Below are 25,599 nucleotides of genomic sequence, written 5' to 3'. Positions count from 1 at the left end.
GAGTAAAGTAAAAGTTACAGCACCACGTGTGACCTCATTTAAGGGCAGACTCGACCAATGCTGGCAATGTTCTGGTACATTTTAGAGCGTGTTCATGCCCATTATTTGCCAACAGTGCATAACAGAGACTTGACTGAACACCCAAGTGACTAACAGAATGATAGGCCCATGGTCTATACAGTAGACACCAGGTCGGCCAGACGGGAATCCTTCTTATGAAATATTATCATCACTGTTTTATGGCCATTTTCCACTCGTGTGAGTTAGCCACGATTACTTTTTTTTTTTACGGGGAATAGCCCACCCGGGCACAGGTCATCGACCCACAATGGGGCCTAGGGGCGAAATAATAAGAGCAAAAAGAAATTAAAAATAGAAAAGAAAAGGATTACAGTATATGGTATTAATCTACACCATGAAGATGCCGGAAACAAGCATTTTGAAGTGAGACAGATTGTATGAGTATGGAAACATAGAAGAAGGCAGAGAATTCCACAGTTTAGCTGTGTGAGGAAAGAAGGATGTACTATAACGGGTTATTCTAGTGTGACCGACATCCACTTTGGAGGGTGAGAGATTAATGGCTAAACCCATCTAATTTCACCTAAAATCCTCCACCATTTGAAGTTTAGGATTTCTTCTGGTTATTTGTGATACCTTAGCCTTTACAGGTGTACTGTAGATGCCTTTGACACTAGCACAAAGCTTCCTCAATTCACACAATGGTTCCATTTCAGAAAACCATTTGTAAATTAAGGGATGTATGTGTGTGTGTGTGTGTGTGTGTGTGTGTATTAAATTTGTGAGCTTTGTATTGCTGGTCAACAGCCACTAAATTCATAATACTGTACTGTACTATATAGCTTATCTAAAATCATTATCTTCTCAGTCACTCTTATAACTTTCCTTGCTTTTTTTTTTTTTCATTACCAACCAGAGACAGTGTAAGCACCAGACAGTGGTGAAAAACACCACATTGGGAATGAGGGCCAGTTGTGCTCAAATTTCAAACTCAGACCTAGTAATAATAAATTTTTTCCCTCATCATCATTATTCTGTAATTAAGTACTGTATTCTTATTTAGACCAGGTAATCGAATCCATGTTCAAGAAATTGCAGTCATATTTTTTTTTACTATACTGTACTGTACTGTATAGCATATCAAATAAAATTCTACCTAAATACCACTTTTTATTATGTATCCAATAGATAAAAATGTCCTGCATTGAAAACTTCTTGTCTTTTATATGTTCCATAAGCTGTGTGTAAAATGCCACTTCTTTTATTGTACAGAAAAAAAAAATATTGCAAAAAGAGTCAAAATCTCGGCCACTTTGTCTTGTCTAGGCTGTTGGTTGTTTGCCTGGGGACCATTATAACAGGCATTATCAATCCACTATAGCCCAACAATAAAAATAAATACTGTATAGTATTGTACTGTAGAATTATGTTTTTTGATTTCTGTGAGGAAATAATAAATTAATTATTTCATGTTAATCACAACATTTACTGATGTAAAGAAGCTTATGAAAATAATAAAACTTTTTCTTCCATAAGCAGATCTAGAAAAGAAAGTCAAGATCACAAATCTAACATCATAACAGAAATATGACCCAAAATATACTATGAAGTACCTGCAGATCAAAACAATGGTAGAGGAAGTATTATAAAGACAACAAAGATTTAGTTGGTAAAATTGAGATACTGTAGCAATACCTGTATAGCTTAATCCATAAATCACAGAGAATAAAAAGTTTTAAGTTTATTTTGTAAGCAGTCATGGACCCCAGAGTACTCACAATTCTTTATAAGTTGGTAGAATGCTGTACTATATCATTACACAAAAGATCTGAAAGGCTCAGGTCTTACAGGAAGATTTTTTAAGGACTGATAAAGTATTGTACATTACCATTTACCTGATAATACACTTGTGATTTTTTTTCTGTGATAAATGTCTTGAGATTATTAGACTAGTCTTTGAGACCTATATAAATGTATATATAAAAAACTAATGTAGAGAGAACATAGTACAAACTCAGCTATAAAATACACAGTATATAACAGGGTGGGAACCTCACACATCAACAAGTAAGGACAATGTTGCTATTGTAATGCAACCATTTACATGATAGCATGAACATCTGTAAGGCAGTATGTATACATTCTTTTGAGACACCTTGTATAATATACAGTATACTATATATATACATTCTTTAGTACAGGACTTGGTTAATAATTGAAAACTGAATTAATTCAGAACTTGGAAGCATTTTCAAGAAGTTATTTTAAATAACTACCATAATTAAATTGTTCACCTTTAAACTTGCAAATTCAATTTTATAGTATACAAGGCATCTTGCTTATGGCTCAGAGATGTGCTTTCTTAACTAAGATGACTGGCCAAGAGGTCCCTAATTTTATTAGGCATCAACTTCCAACCTAACAACTAGGATTGGGGACAATCCCAGTGGATCTCAGTCATAATGGTTCCCAGTCCTGAGGGTTATGTATCTTCATGTTGAGACTGGGTTGTACTCTTTAAGGAAGTAGACCAATTTAACCTTTAACCCATTGCTATTACACCTGACCTTGACTCTAAAGTTTCATGACTCGTGGTATGATGTGCTGCTGATATTCCTGACAAGCTTTCAATTAAAAATCAACTAACTTTCATACCAGACACTGACCTGATGATTTCACATCCATTTCTATTTAGTTCTTAACTCCCACTCATTAGAAGTATAGTACTACAGTATTTCCAATTTTCCAGAGAAATAAATATTTGACAAATTCATGAAGACTTACAACTATACGAATAATTCCTGTAGTGTGAGTTCCCTTACATATTAATTCAACATTGGTGGTTTAGGTTACACAAACGATTTTACCTTAATAAAACAATACAACAAGAGGATGGTTTCTTCTTTAGCTCAACAAAGTCTTACTCCAGCCATTACTGATTATTTGTAGTACAGTATACTGTACATATTCACTTATTACAATAGTTGTACAGTACTATTAAGCATTAAATTTACCATTAAAATGTTATTTTCTACTCTGATAAAATAATGAAATCATATACTGTTTACAAGTACTGTACAAGCAAGATGTTTTTATGAAAAAAATATTAAACAGGATACTGCATCATGTAGAGTATAAACAAGCCATTCACATACAGCACATGAAATATTTCCATCTGCATTTCCTGTAACAGTTACAATACAGTACCTCTTGGTAATAGCTGCAGTACTTCCTTTAAAGTTACAGAACCTCCTGCAAGGATTCAGTGTCTTTTGTAAACTGTTACAGTACCTCCATAAAATGGCTACATTAATATCCAGTAAATTAGTTATGATTACCCAATAATAGCTACAGTACCTTCTAAAATTGGTTATAGTATCTCCTTTAATATAGTAGGTTTTATAAACTGTTACTATACTTCCTGTAAACAGTTATAGAACTTAGTGTAAAGGTTACAGTTCTTCTTGAATATGATTACAGTACTTTTTGTATAAATTTGCATTAGTACTTCCAATGAAGTCACAATGCCTCTCGTACACAAAACATGGTACTGCACTTCTAGTAACCAACTGTATGGTCTAGTCTTGCACTCTGGACACAATCCACAATATAACTTTTTCATGTCTTTTATCGTACCTGTGACGTGTCATAACAATGAATGATGTTACTACAATTTATATTCAACCTCAGATAAATGGCTCATTCTCCTTTTACTACTTGTTCTTTACACTAATGTGAATACTGTATCTCTTGTCTCTCAAATGTGACTACTATTTCCAACAAGTTTAAAAAATATGTTTAATTCAGCTTTTATAAAAGATCTGTGACAGCACTCAGTAAAATGCATAAACAGTAGTGTACTTATCAAGGAGTCATTATGTAATAAGAACAGAAATGGAAAAACCTCAAAATGGAAAAGAATTGTTTAGTTTTCATATTATATAACATCATTAAAATTTTGTAAACTTAAAAACTATCATTAAAAATATTGATAATTAAAAAAAAATTGTGTGTTAGTGTCTATTCATTTTCAAGTAAAAATTTCCCACATTCAAACCAGTGAGCCTAAGCTCAACTAACTTGTCCTACACCAAATGACTACTCTAACCAAACCTAAAAGATGTCTGCTGAAACTCCGAGAGAGTAAGCTCTAATGGTGCTGGCAACATAAGAGGTTTAGAGATTTAGAGGTTTAGAGACGGTTGCTGCTGTTACTGATACAGTATAGGTAATTGTTTTCCAAGAGAAGACTATTCTGGGTAAGGTTTTCCCCTAAATACTCCATGCCAGTAAAACCTTTGTGAGCTTTCCCTTAGTCCTTGCAATATCTTTAAGCACCCAATGAACAATTCAATGGTCAGTCTTCTTGATGACATATTAAACACTATGTACTGCTATATTCAAATGCCGGGATTATATGCAACTGTTTATCAAAATTGCTTATTAGCTTTATATTTAACAAAAGTCTCAATTTTAAATACTTACAGTAATTTATGAAACAAGCAGAGGAATATGATATTGAAGCCAAGCAGTATTAAAATTTAAATTGAATTAATGTACTACCTATACAGGTACTATGCCACAAAATGCACTGTAAGTGCATCAGACATTTGGATGTGTTACACATCTCAACTTAGCTATAGCAATATTTTTTCTACCTTTGTATCCCCTTTCCCAGTATTGTACAGTATAGCATAAGGTGGCTGAAATGAAGGGTAACATTGACCCTCCCAATTTTCATCTTTTGTTGCTCTTCATACTCGTTGCTGGACATATTGAGGATAAATGTGGGATGAAAAAAAAGAATATAACTGAAGAAAATAATATAGAAAGCAAAAATGACAAATACGTACACTGTAAATCTAAGGCCTTAACAACCTTATGGCACTCGCTCCCAAACAATGTAACTCCTTGATATACAACAAATTAACAGTGCATTGGTGATCCACCATTAGCTTATTTTGCCTCATTACCTTCATTACATATTCAGATGCTATATGAAAAACATAAATACAAGTACATTACTTTACAGATTTTGGTTTGGAGAACAGGTGCAGTAGCTTCCATTAAAAGACAACTGTCCTGAGCTAACTGAACTGTCTTCACTGACAAACCAGGTTCTCCTATACTATATTTGAATGTTTTATACCTCTTTATCAATTAGGTAAAAAAAAAAAATAAATAAATAAAAAACTTTTATAAAGCACTTAAGCCATGTGAAAGTCGTTGTTCATTTTGTTTCTCTTTCAATGAATTGTGGACAAATGCATTTTTTGTGGTCTCTTGTAAGGCTGGGGACACTTATCTTAATCTACTGAAACTCATTAGGAATGACATAACAAATACGAGCAGTAGAGCCAAATAACCTTGGGCAAAATCTGCCTGAAACGCGGGGGATTGACATTATCATACGTTCAAGAAATAAAAAATGTAGTCTTCTTGGCTTTGTAAGATTCCCCTTGCATCTGTTATTAATATGTTAGTGCAATTTACTGTACAGGCATGCTAGTTGTGCCAAGTATTGCTACATCTTCATAATGTTGTAATATTTGACACTAGGTTTATCTAATTTACTTTATCATCTTCATTACTGCTTGGCCTGTTAGTCACTTGGGCATTTAAAACCTATTCACTTTTATTTTGTGTTTCTCACCGAACTCTCCCTAAATGGTACCCAAGTAAAAACATATGCCAAGGCATGCCCATCACTGGATCTACTGTGGCTATTGCCTCTGAAATTTTGCTTCTATTTTGTTTGTTTGTTTTTTGTACCTGTAAGAGAAAATAGGGAATGATTGCAGTTATAATCCCTCTTAACTATGAGAGTGATGATTCATCTCCATACTTTGTAAAAGAGAATAATACTGTACTGTACTGTACTATACTAAACTTGGATATGCATGGCACTAATCACCAGATGGGAATACCTTTGTAAAGCTTCCTGACATTGCATTCATACTGATATACCTAAGATTGTCCACAAACTAAGTAGAAACATTATTGCACATGTGTAGTCAATATGATTATTGGTGATACTAGTAAAAAAAAGATGTACAGTATAGAATATATCTCTACTTCCCTAAAACAAATTCAAGAATACTTGTAACTACATGTGGTGAAAACAATAACATTCTTTTCTCTCCTTAAACAAATTAAAAAATATTTGAAACATAAGAAAAAATAATAGCTATAGGAAGATTTTGTTGATAATTTCATGAGTGAATTGATACTTCATAACAGATATCCAGTACAGTAATTCATTTTGGTTTAATATTTTTTTCCAACTTCAAATTTCATTACTGCACCTAAGAGTTAAGTGTGGATCTCTAAGAGTTTATCTGTCAACAATGATAAATCTTATCAAGCTAAAAGTAGCAAAATATGGTAATCCTATGTTTACCAAAATTAAATTATTCCAATAGCGGGCACACTACCTACCCAGTACTATACCATACCCCTTCAACTTATAATATACAGAATATATGATACATATAATATGGTACTTATTACATAAAAATTGCATAAATTAAATATCTATATTTACATTAAAGTACTGTACAGTTCAGTACTGTATAAGGTATTCTTAAACACTTGAAACTAATACAGGAAAAATTGTTATGACTAGCAAACCATCCCTGGAACTGGAGAGCATCTGTTAAAATCTTGGTCTATACTGTATATGTCAACCATTAAACCAGCTTGTATGTCACTTTTCTTACAACAATATATAATTGCATATATGCTGAATGGTGGAGTTTCCCCTTGACAGCAATTACAAAAAAATTCTTAATCTAGTATTTTTCTTAATGTATTTCATTTATTGTGGAAAAATATTGTTTCAATGCCTATAACTCCTTTCATAGAAAGCATTTCTTACATTTGTCTACAGACTTATATTTCAAACTACTGGGGTAAATCTTTACTGGAATTTCCCTACTGATAGATTAGTTAACTTAATGGTGACAAAGGTATCCTACAAGTACCCACTGTACAGTATGTTAAAATGCCAGTGATGGAGTTCAGTGCAGATCATATTAAATGTCATGTGATATAAGGACAACTAGTGTATAAAGTCACAAATCATTAATTTAAATTTTTTTTTATAGTTGCAGGAACTTGGTTGATGATGCTCTGAGGTGAGGTAGTTGTGTAACAGTATGTGTATATGAGTACTTGTGCAAACTATAGTGTAAGTACATTACACAAAATAAATATACTGTATAGTACAGTATATATATAAACAACGGTTTCATAAATTTCATTTGCTTACCCCATCTAGTACAGTATATTAGAGCTTCAGTACTGAATTTGCAATAGAGTACAGTAATATATGCTGACGAATACTGTATAAGGTGCTTATAATGGTCTATTATATTACTGTAAATAATAGAACATAAGAACAAATACTGATATATCAATTAGAATATTGTGTACGGTCAAATTTACTTATAGTACGAGTTTTCTGATTCTCAGAGAAAAACCGACATTAACCATAAAATGTATTCTGCAATGCCTTTTTCCTCTCGGGAACTCCCCTAAGTTGGGTGGCCATGACAAAATAGCCTTCATGTGCCCTATAATTACAAACAATCTCCTTTGCTCCCTGTATTCCCTTTATCCCCCTCCCCATTGATGTATTGTTTCACTCTGGCCTCCCATGATGTAACAATTCTTACTTTAACCATTGTAACTGCTTACAATGTCCATCTTGTTTATTCTTCTTTCTACAGCTGCCCATACCATCTCCGTGAACCACTCTCCACCCACTCCACAATAATGTATACATAGCTATCAAAAAATCTAAGATTCCATTGTGAGATTCTCCATAGCAGAATAAGCTAATTAAGGTTACTTTAAGGACACAATATAAGCTTGCTATAATCATCCACTGGGACTTTATACACTGTACTTCTTATAATGGTTTTCAAAATAGTATATAGCTACATAATCATCATGTCAACCTGTGTCATCCCAGGCCTACTCCTAGCTCTCATTCCATCCACATTCAAACATATGCTGTTTGTTTCCTCCATTCTCTCCACATGATCAAACCATTTCAGCCTACCTCTACACTACACCTAGCCAATACTCTCAATACTCGCTCACCTTGTCAGTTCAAAACAGGGTTTCCTATCTTTCAAAGTCACATTATATATTCATCTTTTCATTCTTAGTTCAGTTCATTCAAGCCTATGTATGTCCACTCTCTCCCTTATCAATTTCTTAATCACTCTTTCCACAACTTTCATAATGTGATTCATCAGCCTCAGGACCCTGTAGTTTCCAAGTTCAAGCGCATCACCTTCTCCCGTTTAAGTACATGATAACATAGATGTAAAATAGTTTCATTCCCATATAATCATGTGATAATACATTAAAAATGAGTGGAAAGAGTTTTCACACATATCCATTGAATGAGATACTGTATTGTACCACAAATTACTTTTTAAGATGATAACTTAAAAATAAGCTACAACAGTTACTAATGATAGATACTGGGGTAAGTTTACTTTCAATTCATTCAATATTCAGGATCATACAACATTAGGAATACAGTAATCTGACAGATGTATCACAATATTATGAGATGCATCTATTTTTATTTTATTCCCAACTGGAAAATAGGGACATTTAAAAAAAAAAAAAAAAAAAAATTATATATATACGGGTATATATATATATATATATATATATATATATATATATATATATATATATATATATATATATATATATATATATATATATATATATATATATATATATATATATATATATATATATATATATATATATATATATATATATATATATATATATATATATATATATATATATTTCATATTTTTTTTTAAAAACAGTAAGTCCTGGAAATGCCAGAACTTCAACACCAATAATTTAATATTTAGTTAATGGAGCTACTTGTAGTTACTTACTAGTGAGGGTTTATGTAACTCACCTTAGGGAAACTAAAACTTCCTTAAGACTTATACCTTAACTATTAATTTTTACACCATTCATTATTTCTACTATCATCCTTCCTCTCCTCCCACATGAGAGGAATGGATCCTGGCAAACTCAGAGCTCAAGAATAGATGGAAATACACACTGTAAAAGGTCCATCTCTTAAGATAAATAAATGTACAACTGACTGATTCTCCTCCATATACTCCCTGTAGAAAATGTCCAAGCGTCTGAAAGGTTTACATATGGCAATAAGACCTAGCTCTTGACCTTTAACCTTCAGTAACATGGTTACCAAATATACTGTACTTTTGTTCTGTACATAATATTTTGTTCCAACAAAATCTATTAACTCATTTTTGGCATTTATGAGACAGGCCTGTCTAAAAGTTTGCATAAAGTTGAAAAACCTTAAGAACTAAAAGTTGTCAGGTCAACAGTTATGGTTATCAAAGATTGATCCAATCAAAAAAAATATATCTGTAAATGTGAGATTGATCAAGTCAGTTCTATATAGTTTACTGTAATATGTATTCTGCTTTAAAAGGCTTATCTTTTGTACAAATTGTAGTGCATATATGGATCAACATAACTTAGAAACATATTACTCTATCCTAAAACTGTAACAAGAACATAAATCTGACCTCACATACAATTCTGTAATGATTTTTCATTATCACAAATTGTTGACACATCCACACTTTAAATTAATAAGACATTCATTACAATTCTTTTAATCTTGTTAAATTTAATGCTACTATATTACTTTAGAGTCCCCCAAAAAGTATCATTAGCCATGGGGCAGATGTGATTCGAGGCTTTCCGAGCAATGTTACTTGACCTGTTTCTCAACGTTTGGTAGTTCTATATCCGTGACCTTTGAACATAAATGAGTATATGTTTCTGAACAATATGAATCCTCCGAGGCTTCAGATCATATATTACATGACTCAGAATGGATGTTGTAAATGGATACCAATGCCATGCCAGTCATCAACGGGATCTTACATCGAATGGAGCGAGGAATTATTGGGGAGACATCACGAGATGTGAGAGGTGCTATCATTGCCCTTCACAACGAGGGTATCATAACTCTGAGATAGCACGGCAAACTGGGGTGAGCAAACACACAGTATCACGATGGGTTAGGCGCTATGAAACAACTGGTGCCACACTGAAACCTAATAACCAAAAATGTCTTACCCAGCACAATAAAATACAACTACTATAGCTGAATGGATTTCTTGTTATACTGTATTGAAGTATTTAGTATGCCATACAAGGATGATCCCCTCCCCCAATTCTACCCCTATCTCTAGCTGTTGCTGATATGGCAAGCAGGCATATTATGATGATACACTGGGTATCATATCATAGCATTTCGTCCAGCATTTTAAATCATAGCAACAGAAAATCTAACGATACTTTTTGGGGGACTGTACATTCATTTACTTCAATACAAAATTATTCCAAATCTTTAATATTCCCTTTACATTTCCATTTAATAGCTCCACCCATTAGTTTTGAGAAAACTAACTGATACTTCCCCACTTTTATATCATTCATATTTACAAACTCCCTTGGCATTTCTCACTCAGTCAAAAACACCTCAAAATGTAAGTTTTCCTTGACTTTAATATAATCAAAATATAGCAGCCTAAACATGTTGCCTAGCTTAAGCTGCAGGCAGGGTTTATGTAAGCAGCCATTAGTGGTATCTAACTGAATACTAGAAGAATTAAATTTACTCAGCAGGGCTAAAACCATACAGAGAAGCAACCCTGGTGAGAAGTTCAGCCACAACCTGACGGAGATGTGGATCATGTGCATGTGCCGTCAGGGAGCGCATGGTTGGAAATAAGAGTGGAAGCAATGGACGTAGTTCAGAATCCTTCAGTTGGCTTATTAGATCAAACACCGTCACAACCATTTCTGTCCACACTTTCAGGTGTGCCTCACTGTCCTGTTGAGGAAGAATATTTTTTTTTTCTTTCAAAGATATGTGGTAAACATTAAGCTTACAGCTACCTAATTTTGATAAAAAAAATTTTGCTGTCTAAAATTGCGAATATAGTCCGACCCCACCCAATGTATCTACATGCACCACGAAATCAACTAAATGTGTCAGAAGAAATGTGACAAAACTCCAGTAACATGTTCAGAAATTCACATACATGCATTCTTAACTTGTTACAGTGTGGGCGGTGAGACCCACATGACACACTTTCTCACCCAGTTACAGTTTAGGATCATAGAGGAAAAGTGCACTTGCTTTTTTGGGGGGGAAATTCTATATAAAAAAATATTTAGGGGGAATGTCCTGGAAAGAAATGCAAGTCATGCTGCTATCATGCCAAAATTACCATGAACCTAATACTGTATTATTAGTTGGGATTATCCTAAGGGTTACTTTCTATGATAATTTTCTTATGCCAATGGTGCAGTACTTCACTATAAACACAAAATTTTATAAAGTTAAAATACTAATGTGAAAAAAGGAAATAAATGACAATTTTGTTTATTGAGGTTTCTACCTCCAAGCCATAATTTCTCTCCTCAATCCGGTATGCAATTGGATACAATTATTTAAGGTATGAAACTGAAATAGTATGAAAACATTTTTATAGCTGGCAGTATATATATATATATATATATATATCTATCTATCTATCTATCTATCTATCTGTATATATATATATATATATATATATATATATATATATATATATATATATATATATATATATATATATATATATATATATATATATATATATATATATATATATATATATATATATATATATATATATATATATATATATATATATATATATATATATATATATATATATATATATATATATATATATATATATATATATATATATATATATATATATATATATATATATATATATATATATATATACAGTGAATTAACGAACTCGGTTAACGTAATTTCGATTAACAACTGCCTTCCATAAGGATCTTCAATTGGTTAACAAAAAATTCGGTTAACGAAGTTCTTACGAACCGACCTCAACATGTTTTCGCTTGCACTGACCGGGCAACCAGCTTTAGTATCAGTCCGCCAATACATTAATCGGTTCTAGGGCTTAAATTCCTTACTATTTTAGTAAACATCAAGAAGTTTATACTATTCAATAATTTTAGAAGTTTAATATTCAATTTTTTAGTCATTTTAACAATTATTGAACATAATTGAAGGTAAAGTGACTAGTTTAATGCGCGGCATCCAGCCTCTTAACACAGCAAACAGGAGTTAGTCTCTCTGTTTTCACTGGAGGTAACATCTTGCTTGAGACTCTCTTCAACTAAATGCTTTTTTTCTGTGTTTCCAAGCAAATTATTGGTCATTTTGAAATATATTTTACATATTGACAATATATAATGCAGTGCAGTGTTGATTTAAAGAAAATAATCTTGAATTACACCAGAGAGCTAAAATTTTATGGGTGAAATGGCGCCATGGGGTGACTTCTCTTCCACCCCAATGCCTGCTCTTCTTCCTTCTCCTCCACCCCCATTCTAAATCCCATCATCATCATCATCATCCAGGAGCCTTCTACATACACACCTCAAAGTAAGTGAACTTTTCTACCATTTTTGTTGAATTTAGGAAATTTTCGGTGAGCTGGAACCAATTACCCAAAAACCCATTGAAACAATGGTTTCGGTCAATGAACGACCTTCTGGAACGGATTGAGTTGTACCCCACTTAACGCGGTCAATAGAACCCAGAGGGTCCCGCGTTAAGTGAAATCCGCGTTAAGTGAACAACAGAACATATGGGATTAATTCCAATAGAAACCAGCCCGACCCCCAAACTCCACTTTTTGAAGACACATAACTATGTTGTAGTAAAAATAACATCTTAATTTTATGATGGTACATGCACACAATTAATACTTAAGAGAAATAGAGAAATACAGTCGCCAAGTTAATGTCCATTCAAATAATGGACTCAACTCCCTCCCCCTCTTCTCACACTACACTGCTGGCTCTTCCCTCTCTGAGAAATTTTTGGGGGAAAACCACTAAATTTTAATTAATAATACCTCAAACTAAAGTTAGGATAATACAATTGACATTGCTGGATTCCTTGTAAGACCAGGAATATTTTGAATATAAATGTCATATATTTTGCACAAAAGATAACATATTTACTTAGAGAAAACATTTTATCTAAAATTTGTATGTCTAATGCAAAATATATGATGTTTATATTCAAAATGATCACCAAATTATAAGAATTCCAGCAATGTAAATTATATTCTGGCCGGGTAATTTGTATGAATTTTATGAGCTAAAACAGGCAGTCAGGCAGGGTGGGGCAAATCTAAAAATAGCGTCTCGAGCCGGACACTCACCGCGTATATGTGGGAAAAATCCGTGTTAAGTGAAAGTTCAGCTCTGGCGAGGCACCGCGTATATGATAAAACGCGTTAAGTGAAACCGCGTTAGGCGGGGTAATACTGTATATATAATTTTTTATTTTTTTTTTATTCTCAGAAATTATTGTTTCTTTTAAATCATTAACTATGTATCTTGAAATGAAAGTTTTTGTGGCCAGTGTAAGAAGTTTGTAGTTGTCTTGCAATGAGACATGGGTAGCTAAAGTTGATGACATACTGTATTGCACTGTACATAGACTTGATCAAACTAATATGAGAATGATGAGATGGATAAATAATGTGACACTGAGATATAGATAAGTCTGTAAAGTAAAGAGTGACTCAGTACTGAGAGTATTAGCAGGGTATTATACAGTATAAGGGTACACTGAGACAGATAGTTCTGGTATGTGGAGTAACTGGAGGAAAGCAATTGAGACAATAGATGCACGAGTGTGAACCTGAAGGAAGGATTGCTAGAGGTAGTTAGGAAAATAAATAACATGGTAAGAGGTAGTGAGAAATGATCGTAAGGATAAGCATCTCACTAGGGATTGTACAGCATTGAGAGCTGCTATCAGGTATACACAGGTAACCCATTGAAAATGGCTGTAAAATGATGATGATGATGATAATGTTATAAAACCTGCTAGATCTCCAAATTATCCATATTACTTTACTTACAGTACAGGAGAACAATATCTAAATTTTCCTTATATATTTTAAAGTGCAAGTTTCACTCCTTATGTTTAGGAAAAAATCAAGTAAATACAAAAAGCAACAGAGAATAACTCAAAACACACCTTCATGAGACTGCTAGTTCTCTGTTCTTCTATCTCTGGAGGCACAGGCTCAATAGGTCTGCTGGGTCGCTTTTCCAAGAAGGGATTTGTTCTCTTCTCTCTGTGAAGTGATGGAAGGGAGTGTTGGTTCTTCCTCCGTCGGTAATCAGTCATCAATGTGGCTATATCCCTTTCTGTGGCCACTCGGTATATGCTTTGCTGGGTTCCTAGGAATAATTGACAAATTAAACACAAGCCATGTAAGTACCTTAAGTTCTTTCAAAGAACTGAATACATGTATAGTATTATAATAATATTTAAGGAATATACTACTGCATCTGCATAGTTCTTATATAATTTGAAACAATGAAATATAAGTTATCATGCAAAATGAATGATTCCCCATACTTTGGAAAGTCGATTTACTGGTACCTGTACAGTAAGGTAATTATGTGTCAATACATCTTATAATACAATAGTAGTTGTTTCTGTATCCATAAAATGAATTATCAAACACAGAATATAATATTAAATTCCAATTGAGGATAGAGCAACAGCTTGAAATGTGGATTTAAAGCTAATACAGTATGTCAAAAGCTGGTGAAATCACAGGGGTAGTAATCAACAATTCCCAAGTTCACCCCTCTCTAAACTGACTCCAACATAGAACTTTACCCAGGTATAAATGTAGATGATGATTCTGACATTGTAGGTAAGAGAATAGATCTTCCTCTATTTTGATTCATCTAATTTGCAGCTTCTACAATATAGTATTGTTGCTATCTTTGGTTACCACATGTGACCTAAACCGTTCTATGGCATCACTCCATAAAATTTACTAACGTACCTTTACTTCAAAGCTTGAACCTTTTATCATTTTAATTGTTCACATATTTTGCTTGACCTTGTCATTCAATATGCATATAATTTCAATCCTCTAGAGTACTTTCTCTTATTTGTTTTATATACACAGTACCTGTATTGCAGAAAGGTGACTGCATACCAACTCAAAGTGTCCCATAAATTCCTTCACAGCAAGAATTATCCTTAAAGACTCAAGTTATTCCATTCAGGTTTTGCTTAAATTTCCTCATAATCTGTGACAATCGAACCAATGAAAGAAGTTATAACTAAATGACACACACACACACATATAGTGTTGATTTCTTATAAAAAATGTGTTTCTGCCTCTACCTTCCAACTATGATAGCATATGTAATGAATGCATGGATATATATTGTAACTGGCATGCATAAAAAATACTGTTAATTTATGATAAATGCATAAATACCTAGAACTTTCTTACCTGCTAAACTAGCCACACCAGAGTCTCCACCCTCAGCAAATTCTGGCAATTCTGAGTCTTCAGAATCAGAGCTATAGTCTCTTGCCAAATCTGAGAAGGAAAAGGGTCTAACTTCAGGATTCTCCTCTTCTCTCATAGGGATGTCTAGAGGTATTACTGCACTATGTACATTACCACCAATGGTCATAGTGCCAGAAAGAGGATCTTTGTCTTCCATTTCTGCATCTGAATCAATTTTTTTCCCCTTTGTAAACTGCTCATTAAATTCTTCAAGACTCTTTGTCCACTGAGCTAGACTTTTACGATGAGCAGTGGGAAATTCATCGGGTTGAACAGTGAGGAAGAATATTGGCTGGTCATCAATTCTGTCAACAGCAGAGTAATGACCATCACGGTCTATAACAAGATCCAAGTACACATCACAAAGTTCAGTGAAGGATTCTCGCAGCCACTGAATGTACTGCATCGTGTCTTTGTTTAATAACCGCTCGGGTCGTGGGCATTTTTTATCTTCTGACTCACGTGAAGTAACTCCTTTATTTTCAATCACATCAACTGAATCGCTAAATTCTCTGGACTCTCTTTTCACAGTATTCTTAACTCTGGCATCTTTCTCTAGAACTTCCTTTACTTCAGGTAATCCCAAGCCATGTTTGACTTGTGCTAATGTTAGGTCAAACAGTGTGACCATTCTCAGAGTCCAGCTGGCTCCTGCTTGCTTGTAAAGATTTGCTGCCCTCTCTGCTTGAGCCACTTTCTGGATTAGGAACTTTAATCCAGGACGACGATCAAATTCAACAGATGCTGTGTATGACACCTGCAGAGAGTTAAGTAGTATCTGCACATGCTCATGTGTCATGAAACGAAGAAATCCTGGAACCTGACCCTCACTTTCTGCAACTCTTCCTTCTTCACTGTCCCCATTGGAGAAGTCCAATCCTTGAAGCAACACATTAGCTAAACTGTTGGAGAAAAAAATAAAATTCTACTGTATATCCTGACATGTTCACCCATATTACCTTTAACTCGATGGCTATAGAGATCATCACATTTGCAATATCCTTATCTTTATATAATTTTCCAAACTGATGGTGACAATGATTATATAAAGTAAAATGCCTTCATCACACCCTGAGACTTTTTAAACTGTTTGTAAACATTCACTTAATAAATAAAACAACACTCGTTCTAAAGCTTATAAAATATTATAATGATTATATATTATACAGCACAATGTACAAAACAAGGGTTTGTTACAAATGACAGTAAAGTAAGAAGGAAATGATTTTATAGCCATGGAAATGGTTTCAGCAAAATTTTTAATATAGTACCATACTGTCAAAGGTCTGGTAGACAATGTGGATATATTTACACTGAAGTTGGGATAAAGCAAATTCTATTCAACCCTAAAAAACTAAATATTTTTATGTTCCTGGAGTAAACTACATTTTAGTTCATTGGTGTAAGAATATTAAGCAACCAATATTTTTACATAATCATTAATACACAGAAAAAGAATTCATCTTGCCAGAACACAGTAATTAAGCAGAAAAATAATCATAAACAGAACTCATGTTATCTTATCCATTCATCTCCTGACTAATGCAATGTAGTTAGATTATAAATTACAGGAATAACCATTACTCTGGGTCTTAATTCGCCATTTGTGTGAGCATACATATCTGAGGGTGGTATATCACTGCAAACAATAGATTTACCATGTCCTCAACCCTCTGATGCTGTTTCCTTCTGGAAGCTTTTATGTGTATTTTTAATAATATAAATCCACACACCTTGGTATAATATGTGGGGATCCCCTGACTAGAAGTGTCCCTAAGGTCTGAAGGAGAATCTGGTGAGCGAGGAGACCCACAACCAATGTGCGAAAGGGAACACGGACAGGTTCTCCCTCTTCTGTCATATCAGGGTTGGTGTTCCCCATTTTGAGGGCAGTTGGGCCCTGCTCTTCTGGGTACAACAGGAAGATAAAGGAACGGTCTTCAGCATCTGGGTTATCTATGGTTGCAGAGACATTACTTCGCTGCGTGTCTAACAAGAAAACCTGAAAAAAGTAATAGAATTACTTATTGATAGCACTGAAAACTACAATATATATATATATATATATATATATATACACACTGTATATATATATATATATACATACATACACACACACACACTGAATATGAAATCTCCTTATAAAATACACATCAAATTGGAGGAACTGACCCTGGACTATTGGTGATAGTGTATTTAATGTAGTGTACTGGGAGGAGGGGGGGGGGTAACATGGGTTGACCCCTACCTAAAAACAATAGTGTACCAGTAATGGATGCAAGGTCGATGATACTGTAGTCACAGGAATAGCTTGGACAATGTTGTGTTTCCTGCTAGTATCTTTATATAACTTTAATAATCTAGTTAGAACAATGAAATGCAGATTATTATAGAAATATAACAAAGGGACATAACATCTAAAAATTACTAAACTCAGTCATCTATATACAGTACACTATCTTTAGCAAGTGGAATAAAATTCAGTTGAAAATGGGAAGAGGAGTTGAGTTCACAAACTTTTGATTACTGTACAGAAAGATGGAAGTATGGGTGTACACTGATTGCTATTTCCCCCTTGCTTGGTCTGGCCAGGGCTAGGATAAAAAAAAATACATATTATTCACCTGATGAGAAAGTTGTCTGAGGCGATCACTGTCCTTGCCAGTGCAGTCTCTCCTTGCTGCTACTTTAACTTGACCTACATCACCATAGAAGTTTGGCGAGTCTGGCTGGAACAAGTTCATCAACTGATACAAAGGGTAAAGTGACACCTGCAACAGAAAAAAGGAATTCTTACCAAATGACCCTTAATTCACCTTTACACTGATCTTCTACACCATTTCCTTATCAACTAAACTCATATACTGCACTTTTCTCCTGGTTCCTGTATTACCTCTACACAGCCAACATTGTTCTATAATGTCACATAATGCACGAACATCTGGATAAACAGGCTCAATGTCTTCACCCAAAATAGACTATATAACATACTGTATATAAAAAAGGGCAAAAGAATGTGATTTAAGAAACAATCAATAGAGGACAGCAGCCATGTGAAGTTCAAATCAGTATGGTTTGAATAAGATTTTTTATTTGCCATTGTGCACAAAAAATACAAACACATTTTCATGTATAAATGGAACAAAATCTAAATTTGGAAATACTGTACAGTATATAAATAATGAATGTCTGCATAAATGAAATCAACAAGTTAGGTAATAAACAAATTACAAATTAAATCCAATTACAGTCCTCATAATAATGCACCATAAACTATATATAAAAGGAAAAGTATTACAGTATAATGATTGTCATATCACTAGCAATAATGAAAGTGCTCAATAGCCACTTGGTTAGAGCACTTGTGATAAAAATACCAAGGCAATAGTAATTCTTTTATATGTTAATTTGTGTACAGTTTACCTGACAACCACGGTGAAGGCCACACACCACCACATCCCAATATTCAGGTGGTAGGTGCTCCCCACAGCTGCTGATCACATGTCTAAAACGAAAAACATCAATACATTAATCAACAAATAAAACTGGTACATACTCTAGCCTGTTAGAAGAACAGTACTTGCCATAAAGCCTCCACAAAAAATTTAAGTAACCAATCATGATGGACATTACAAGATACTGTATTAGACATAAAATTTTTTCGTCAAAGCTACCGACTATTTACTACTTTCATTGTAAGAAAAAAACAATTTGACCTTTGATATAGCAAGGTGTAACTGATGAGTTCTGCTAAGGATTTCCCCATCCAAAACAATGACCTAATATTTCCATTTGGTTCACTGATGTTACTTTGAAGAATGTTTTGGGTATAATAATCCTTACTGATTCATTGATGTTAAAAAATTTTTTAGGATAAAATGCTGTGAAGGAAACTTCGTGAAAGAAAGGCTTTAACATTAAGAGAAAATAAAAACTTTACATACTGATAAATGGTAAGGTTACAAAATTTCTAGATACCATTATTTTCATATACTGTACTGTATAGGGTAGGAATCAAAGGAAAATTACTGTACTTGTACTTTATATTGAAAAAAAATGTTTGTACTGATGTTAATGAAAAAGTTTCTAACAGACTTAAAACCAATCTAATCAGGAAATAAACATTAACATGGTAAATATAATAAATTAGGCTTACTCTAAAATATTTTATGCAGCACCCTAGCCAAACTTAACATAATCCAACTTAAACTAACCTTAACTAACTCTAAGACATGCAGAGATGTAATCACAGAGAATAAACATTTCCTGAACTTACCTAATACAAGCACACCCAAGCCTGGACGTGGACTCACTGGGATGCGTGATACACTCAACCAACACCAAGAGGCACTGCTGCAGCATCAGGAGGGCACTATGGCTTTCACTCAAAACACCTAGAAAAACAAACTGAACTAAAGCAAAGAAGAAATACATAATCTACAATATGTATAAGTTTTAAGAATCAATCCTTCATTTATAGCTTGCCCATCAAAACTGTGGATTGTAATCCATACTAAAGGACCCTCCTAGAAATAAGCCCCGACAGCTTTATTGGCTATCCTAGCTCAAGTTGCCTTCCTGTTTAGCATTGTTGTTTATCTGCACTGTCTCGGCACACAGGAAACTGTTTACCCCCAATGCCTATGTGGACAGTACACCTATGTACACACACACACACACACACACACACACACACACACACACACACTCTTCCTTCAGCCTTCATAGGGTAAGGACGTGTGTAGTCGGCGCTGTCCGCTGCCAGCCTGGTTTGTCGGGCCTTCCCTTTCCCCATCTGGATTTATCAACATCCTCCCACCAACAGTACAGTGCAAAGATTGAAGATCAACCCACAACTGATATACAAAAGTATCAATTTCAATTTGAAAGGAAGAAACAACTGTTAGAGCGACAATCAGTACTTAGCGGCCAATGTTGATCCGACACCTTGACCTGACGCACCCAGCCCGCGGTACACTCACCACCCCCAACACTGGATGAGAAGCCAAGAAACACTCTAAACTACACCAGGAGAGAAATGAGGACTCCCTACTCCACCCAGGTGAGGAACTATGAATTCCTAACTACATCATATGAGGAACAAGAACCATCTCCAACACCCTGTGTGAGCTGGAGGATCTCCCCGGACCACGTAGTACATCTGCAGCTGCAGTGAGGTAGCGGCTTAGCAGTCAGGTACAACGGCCATCAAGACAGTGGGAAGGACTTTGTTGGCGCTGACATCAGGTCACAAGAATGTCTACGGACCAGCTCCCACAGTACCAGATCTATAGTTAATCTATGTTGACTCTATGTTTCTTATGTTTTTGTATTGAAAGCTTTTGTCAATCAAGTGACCCACTCCCCGATTTCACCATATGTAACTTATCATCTCTGTTCATAGTATATTTTCAGCCTTCGGGCTGCCATGTTATCTTAATAAACCGTTAATTATTTTATTATTACTGTATTATTATTTTTATTAAACACGCATGCACGCACGCACGCATGCGCGCACGCACACACACACACAGAGTAGATGAATGGTAAAAATTACCTTTAGTAGCCAGTTTAGTAATGTATTCTACCACCAGGTCTGAGGTGAGGCCAGTGTACTGTTTGAATGATGCAGTGAAGTCCCAGGTAGTAGTGGATGAGACGGTGTTTGATCTTCTGAGCCAACTTTGCATCAAAGGTAGCAAAAGATGGTTCACACAGTACATCCCAAAGGTGGGACCTGTAGAGATAAGAGGACTCTTATATGATATTTCAGAATTCATTGTAATAATATTGTATACCTATCTTGAAGAACTTATTGTAGTTAAGTCAATTTTAAACTAATCCAGAATTCATGAGAATAATGTAAATTTGAATGATGTGGAGGAAATAATTAAGTTTTGCAATAAAAGGAAAAGGAGTTACCAATATCTCTACAGCCTTTACTGGACATTTATTCCCTATAAGGATTGATTAATGAGAAAAAAATCATTGCTTCATTGCAAGAGGCCAGCAACAAAGCAACACATCCATTAATAGTAGCAACAAGCAAATTGTTTTGGAGTTAGGATACGTAGTTATATTTATGGTTACTCAACTTACAACTTGTATTAATGATTAAAACTGTCTTCCCAATGTTCTCCTTAACTAGTATCTAATATCTGATAGTAACTTATACAATTATTATTATAATATTATGCGCTGACAAATAGTAATAATAATAAAACAGGTCTCGACTTATCTTGTTATGCAGCATGACAGGCGGAATTAAAGAACCCAAACTCCCAAAATTTGAAGGAGACGCCGATTTCTATTTATAAGCAAGCACTGCGCTTTACCTTAATCATAAGATTTAAAAAAAAAGGAGAAAGGAGCAAGTTAAATTAGTTTAGAATGTTACTCTAATGCCTATATTGTCCCCATGGATTCAACAGTCATGTTGATATCTACGTGTCAAATCTTGTTACCAATCTACCCTTCTTAATTGGTAATAGTCTGTACTGTATTAAAGGAGCTTATGGCCCATTGGTTATTGTAAATTCTAGCTTCAATAAAATACTAGTATCAATACTAGTACAGTAATGTAATCTCCCTGTTAGCAGGAATCTTTGATTCCCATAAGTTTCCATTACCTGGAAATTTTTTGAGCATTCCGAGAAATTCCGGGAAAAATATCTCCGTCCTGAGCATTCAAACAAATTTCTAAGAGATTGCTTCATGGACCGACACCTGCCGAGTGCGTGGATAGGCATGCTCAGAGTGTTCATGAGCTACAATTAGCTACTACTGTCATGTGACTGCATGGGATGCCTATGATTGGCTGATGTATCTTGCAGTATGGGATGCCTATGATTGGCTGATGTATCTTGCAGTATGGGATGCCTATGATTGGCTGATGTATCTTGCAGTCTATCTCGTCACACTCTCAGTTCATTGTTTACTGTCATTGTACAAGCTTGTTTGCTTGCTTGCTCACTGCTATTTTCATATACAATCTGTGTTGTGCAGTACAGTACATTACTGTACCAGGATACCATCAGCCATGAATACTGTTAATGCACTGTTAAGATGCAAACAGTGATTATAGTTATGTACAAGTATACTGTACTGTACATTCAGTAAGTGTAAAAGTACCATATGTACAATACTATACACAGCAGAGTGGACAGTGTATGCCTACTGTAGGCTAGTGTGTAGAAGGTTTATGTACAGTAAATGTACTGTACAATCCCTCCTTCATGGATAGAGAGAAGAGTTACAGTTAGCACCAACTGTCACAGTACAGTAGATGGTACAGGACAAAGCAGGACATTCTGTGTCTTTGTATTGCCATTTGGCCTGCCTGCATTACAACCTCAAGGTGACAGCATCTGCTGGTGAGTACAGTATAGAGTAGCATACATTGTTTATTTACAATCTATTGTGTATTTGCATAAATAAATACAGCTATGTGCTTGTCCGACTGTAGTTAAGCCTTCGTAGCATCGATGCTTTTTGCGAGATGCTTAGTTTAGAAATGTAGAAACATTCACTAGTGCCTGGAAAAATTCCGGGGATAAGAAAATTTGTCTCAATACCCGGAAATCTCTCAAACTCGGAACCACTCTGCAAAAATTATTCATATTAATGGGGATATTATTGTACTGCATCCTGTGCTCCTATTACTGAGGTTTCTAGCCAGTCCCATATTAGGGTAATGTTCAGATACACTGTAGCATTTTAAAGTTGTTTTTGTGAACTTACCTGGGCAATCAGGCAAACTACGAAGTAGTGAGAATAATGTATCCAAGACCTGTGGTTGATAACGTCGAGGACAAGTCATTGTAGCTCCAACAAGTCCCTCCAGTAAGAGGTACCATACTTGTAAAATACCACTACTGCGATCCATTGAAGCCAAAGAAAATCCACTGGCATAGTCAAGTGAAGGCCACAGTGGCATGTAAGAGACCTGTAAATGTATTCCAGAATTATTTCATAATTTAACTCAATCCTATTGTCATAAACTTCTTTTTGCATTTATAGTACAATAGTGAATGAAAATCCTGGGTGAAAATAATAAAATATTTATAATCATGAGATAAATTTTGCTCACCTTTTCAGTTTCCATTCCAGCAATTTCATCAACAAGTGACCTCAGAAGATTCTCATCAACATTGGGTAGATGTGGGTCTACTAACTGAGGTGGAGTGTTCACTGTAATCCTGCAGAGCATACCAGGAACGTTACTGTATGAATCTATACTGCCATCCACCTCATATTTATCTTCTTTATCTTTAAAAATGATCTTTACCAGAATATTCACCACTCAACCAAGTGATCTAGCTTGGTAAAAAAAAAAAGACTCCTGATTTTCTACAGTACTTTGGTTATATACATGGTTCATTTACACACAGCTAAAATCCAGAAAAATTACCTTAATATGTGTGGATGTTACCAATGCTAAAAAATTTGCTAAATACTGTATAGTACAACAAATCTTAAATACCCTGTACCGGTACTGTACTATGATGACCTGAAAACCTTTACAACTTAAAGAACACAAATACTGTACAGTTGTACTGTATATGAATAAGTACATTACAGTACAGTGTAAAGTACTGTACCCATATATCCTACTTGTGGTCAACTCGTCCAAAGTAGAAATACAAGTTTGAAGGAGACAGGGAGTACAGTCCACTCAGAAATCCACACACCTTGGGACCAAGCAGTATGTGGATTTCCAAAAGTTACGTACTTCTGAGCAGTATGAAACCCAAGTTGTGGTTTTATATGATTTTCTTTTTTAACTGGTATTAGTATAAATAAATATGAAGATATCTGTACAGTACATAAATATATGCAAGGATGCATAAATGAAATATAAACAATCACACTGAGTTTTATTATGAAGTTATATGTATGTTGCCATTACGTGTTCCATTAGGCATTTAGTTTCGAATTCTGGTGAAATTGACTGGCTTTTTCACACAAAAGAGGGTCAGAAATAGGTACCCTTCACTACTCCATTGCTTAAACCACTAATACATCCCTGAGTCAAGTTCTGTTGACCTCACTCCATGCAATGATTTATAACAGAAACAAAAATAGTGAAGCATAAAAAAAAACCTTCTGTGAATACGTATCAGTATGGAAATTACAGTCCCGTACCAGTAAATATTCACACTTACACTTATACAGCAAAATATCAATGTTCCATATCTGGGTACTTAGCGAGATTGGCAGTGCATTTATTTACACTGGCTAATGCTTACAGGATTGTAATTACAGCACTTGGTGAGTAATTCAAGAGAAAATACACATTAATAAAAATTGCTTAAATATTACTATCATCAAACAGTTATTGTCTACATACTACAATACTGCATGCAGGAAACTGCTGTTGTACCGGGAGTAATGAACCATTTAAATTTTTCCATGTCTGTTTAAATATCCTACACGCTGATATCACGCACGCACGCAGTGTACTGCAGATGCTCACCTGGGTGATGCTGTTTGATTATGCTGCTTCTTCACCAATAAATTAAAAATTTTTGTAAGGATTGTGCAGATAGACATGAATATTTTTAGTAAATACAGTACACAGCTTGTGATAGGTACTATTTAGAGTATTAGTACAGTACTGTACATTGAAGAGAGCATTTTCAAGAAAAAACATGTCTTGTACTATATACACTGGCAAATGCTGTATAGCACACAACCTGTCCTCATTTTCAACCTTGAGCTACATATTAAAGAACCTCAGCTATGTCTCTCAGGGGTCACTTATCCAAACCCCTTATTCCTATTGAACCCAGTCTTTATCAACCACAGTTTTCCCAACTGCAGGAGAATTCTAGAACATAGCCCCTGAGGTTAGTAAAGCATTACTGTATTTATCATATTTCATCATAGTTCCATAAAATACAATACAAATAGTATGCAGAGGATGCTAAAGTAATTCTCTAAAATTATACAAAATATCCAAAGAAATATCAAGTGCAGGAAGTTTGAAGTGTAAGCACAGAGGTACTTGTGAATGAAGAAAATATTACACAAGTTTCCCTGCACACAG

At 34.5% G+C, this 25,599-nt stretch overlaps 1 protein-coding gene across 2 annotated transcripts in view; it reads right to left on the bottom strand.

Annotated features, from left to right (window-relative positions):
- Positions 1-8,858: 8,858 nt before the first annotated feature.
- LOC121878737 (brefeldin A-inhibited guanine nucleotide-exchange protein 3-like) overlaps positions 8,859-25,599 on the bottom strand; it is a 57,065-nt gene continuing 40,324 nt past the window's right edge. For both annotated transcript variants that reach the window (XM_042385093.1, XM_042385094.1), the window contains exons 29-38: positions 23,641-23,749; positions 23,292-23,496; positions 21,109-21,288; positions 19,828-19,945; positions 18,975-19,056; positions 18,176-18,322; positions 17,285-17,553; positions 15,492-16,453; positions 14,207-14,412; positions 8,859-10,948 (exon numbers count right to left, since the gene is read on the bottom strand). In XM_042385093.1, coding sequence (XP_042241027.1) covers positions 10,730-10,948; positions 14,207-14,412; positions 15,492-16,453; positions 17,285-17,553; positions 18,176-18,322; positions 18,975-19,056; positions 19,828-19,945; positions 21,109-21,288; positions 23,292-23,496; positions 23,641-23,749 — 2,497 coding nt within the window. In that variant the 3' untranslated portion in view covers positions 8,859-10,729. The remainder of the gene's footprint in view (positions 10,949-14,206; positions 14,413-15,491; positions 16,454-17,284; positions 17,554-18,175; positions 18,323-18,974; positions 19,057-19,827; positions 19,946-21,108; positions 21,289-23,291; positions 23,497-23,640; positions 23,750-25,599) is intronic.

Source organism: Homarus americanus, unplaced genomic scaffold, assembly GCF_018991925.1.
Source record: "Homarus americanus isolate GMGI-L3 unplaced genomic scaffold, GMGI_Hamer_2.0 scaffold2558, whole genome shotgun sequence".
Lineage (NCBI taxonomy): Eukaryota > Metazoa > Arthropoda > Malacostraca > Decapoda > Nephropidae > Homarus > Homarus americanus.
The sequence above is the reverse complement of the archived record's forward strand: the minus strand, read 5'-3'. Positions and strand labels throughout refer to the sequence as shown.